Source organism: Trichinella spiralis, assembly GCF_000181795.1.
Source record: "Trichinella spiralis strain ISS 195 chromosome Unknown Scfld4991, whole genome shotgun sequence".
NCBI lineage: Eukaryota > Metazoa > Nematoda > Enoplea > Trichinellida > Trichinellidae > Trichinella > Trichinella spiralis.
Genome location: NW_003531930.1, coordinates 1 through 1,515, shown reverse-complemented (window position 1 = coordinate 1,515; position 1,515 = coordinate 1). Strand labels below are relative to the sequence as shown.

Below are 1,515 nucleotides of genomic sequence, written 5' to 3'. Positions count from 1 at the left end.
TTAGTATGTCATCTTCCTGAAAGTGCATACTGTGCAAATTTTAAACAAAAAAAGTTGTTTTAGCAAACAATTTTTCATTTATGGAAGTACATATTTAGAAAATAAAAAATTTGTAAAATAGATATACATACAGTAAAGAAAAGAAATAGTGCATTTTTAATTAATTTATTTGTTTTACATGCATGTTTGCTAGATCCAGGTAAAAATAACTTGCAAATAAACAGCAGCTGCATTAACTTACTGAATTGATTAACGTACAGTGGCGGAAAATGTCAAATACATTTTTGTGTTGCTGATAATTCTTTCTCCTTAGTTATTTATGTAAAGGAGGAACGTGTCTTGAGCAACAGTTGAAATGTTCTTCTGAATAGTCAATTTTACATCTTCTTAATAGACAAAATTTAGACTTAATGCAGCAAAAAATTTAAAAAAATTTAATAAATAATTATTAATTATAAATAAATGAAAATTATGAAACGATTAGCAAAAGAATTCAATAACTTATTACTTATCCTATGTAGGGTTGTTGTATATAAAGCTCCAGCTCAGAATGCAGGAAAAGCATTGATTGCAGGAGCTGGAGCTAATGCATGGCAAAATATTCCTGATGTTACGAGAGATAATGGACATGCAGTTTTTAAACCACTTGAACATGTCATTGCGGCAAATCAAAATAACAGATTTATTGCCTACAACAATATCCCACCGGATGTTCCAAAAGTAAAAACAAAATCAAACAGCAAAGGTAACAACAACAAACGTTAAAACAGAAAATAACAAATCCTATAATTATTATTCTACATAGGTGTTTTAATGATGAATCCGGGAGTTGCAGATGAAGCTTCATGGATTGTTCATACAGTACCGGGATTCCCGAAAGCGCTAAGAGGATATGTATTTCCACCTGCAGAAATTCAGAAAGGACATTTGTTTATCTGTTTGACAATTAAAGAAAGCGAAATTGATGCAATTGGTAAATTTATTTGCATGAAAAAGATTACACTTACGCAGAACTATTTGGAAGATGTTTCACATTTCATGCAGAAAAAGAATTTGAAGCAAATATATTTGAATAATAATTTCATATGATAAAATGCATGCAATTTTTAGCGATGGCCTTGAGAATTGCAACTCCACTGATATATCACAATGATATACCAGATGATCCAGCTCGACCAAATCTGAAAAAATTGGTTAATGGCGAATCAAGATTAACGCCACCGTTAACCGTGACACAGCAAATTTCTACAGCAGCTGCTCCAGGATTGAAAATTGACAATATATAGTAAAAGTGAAAAATCAAAATATGGTAAGTCACATGTGTTACTGCGAAATTTCCAGAACAAACATCTGGCAGAATTTTGCTCTGATAACATAAATCTGCTTTTATAATTTTGTTTTGTATTTTACAGTAATAGTATGTGCGGCAAACAGAAAAAAGTTTGCTAAAATTATCGTCATAATAATTACTTCGATGCAGAGAAACTGATTTATTGTTTAAGAAAAGTGTGCAGC

General features: G+C 30.8%; 1 protein-coding gene across 1 annotated transcript; it reads left to right on the top strand.

Annotated features, from left to right (window-relative positions):
• The first annotated feature begins 816 nt into the window (after positions 1-816).
• On the top strand, positions 817-1,286 carry Tsp_13769 (hypothetical protein). Its single transcript, XM_003367014.1, has 2 exons — positions 817-973; positions 1,111-1,286. Exons 1-2 carry the CDS (start codon positions 817-819, stop codon positions 1,284-1,286), a joined length of 333 nt encoding a protein of 110 aa, XP_003367062.1.
• The last annotated feature ends 229 nt before the right edge of the window (positions 1,287-1,515 follow it).

Bases quoted from the DNA above. Each gene is read 5' to 3' on its own strand.
- Tsp_13769 (XM_003367014.1), top strand. From the start codon at position 817: ATGAATCCGGGAGTTGCAGATGAAGCTTCATGGATTGTTCATACAGTA. The intron at 974-1,110 runs GTAAATTTATTT...TGCAATTTTTAG, and splicing joins AAGCGAAATTGATGCAATTG to CGATGGCCTTGAGAATTGCA.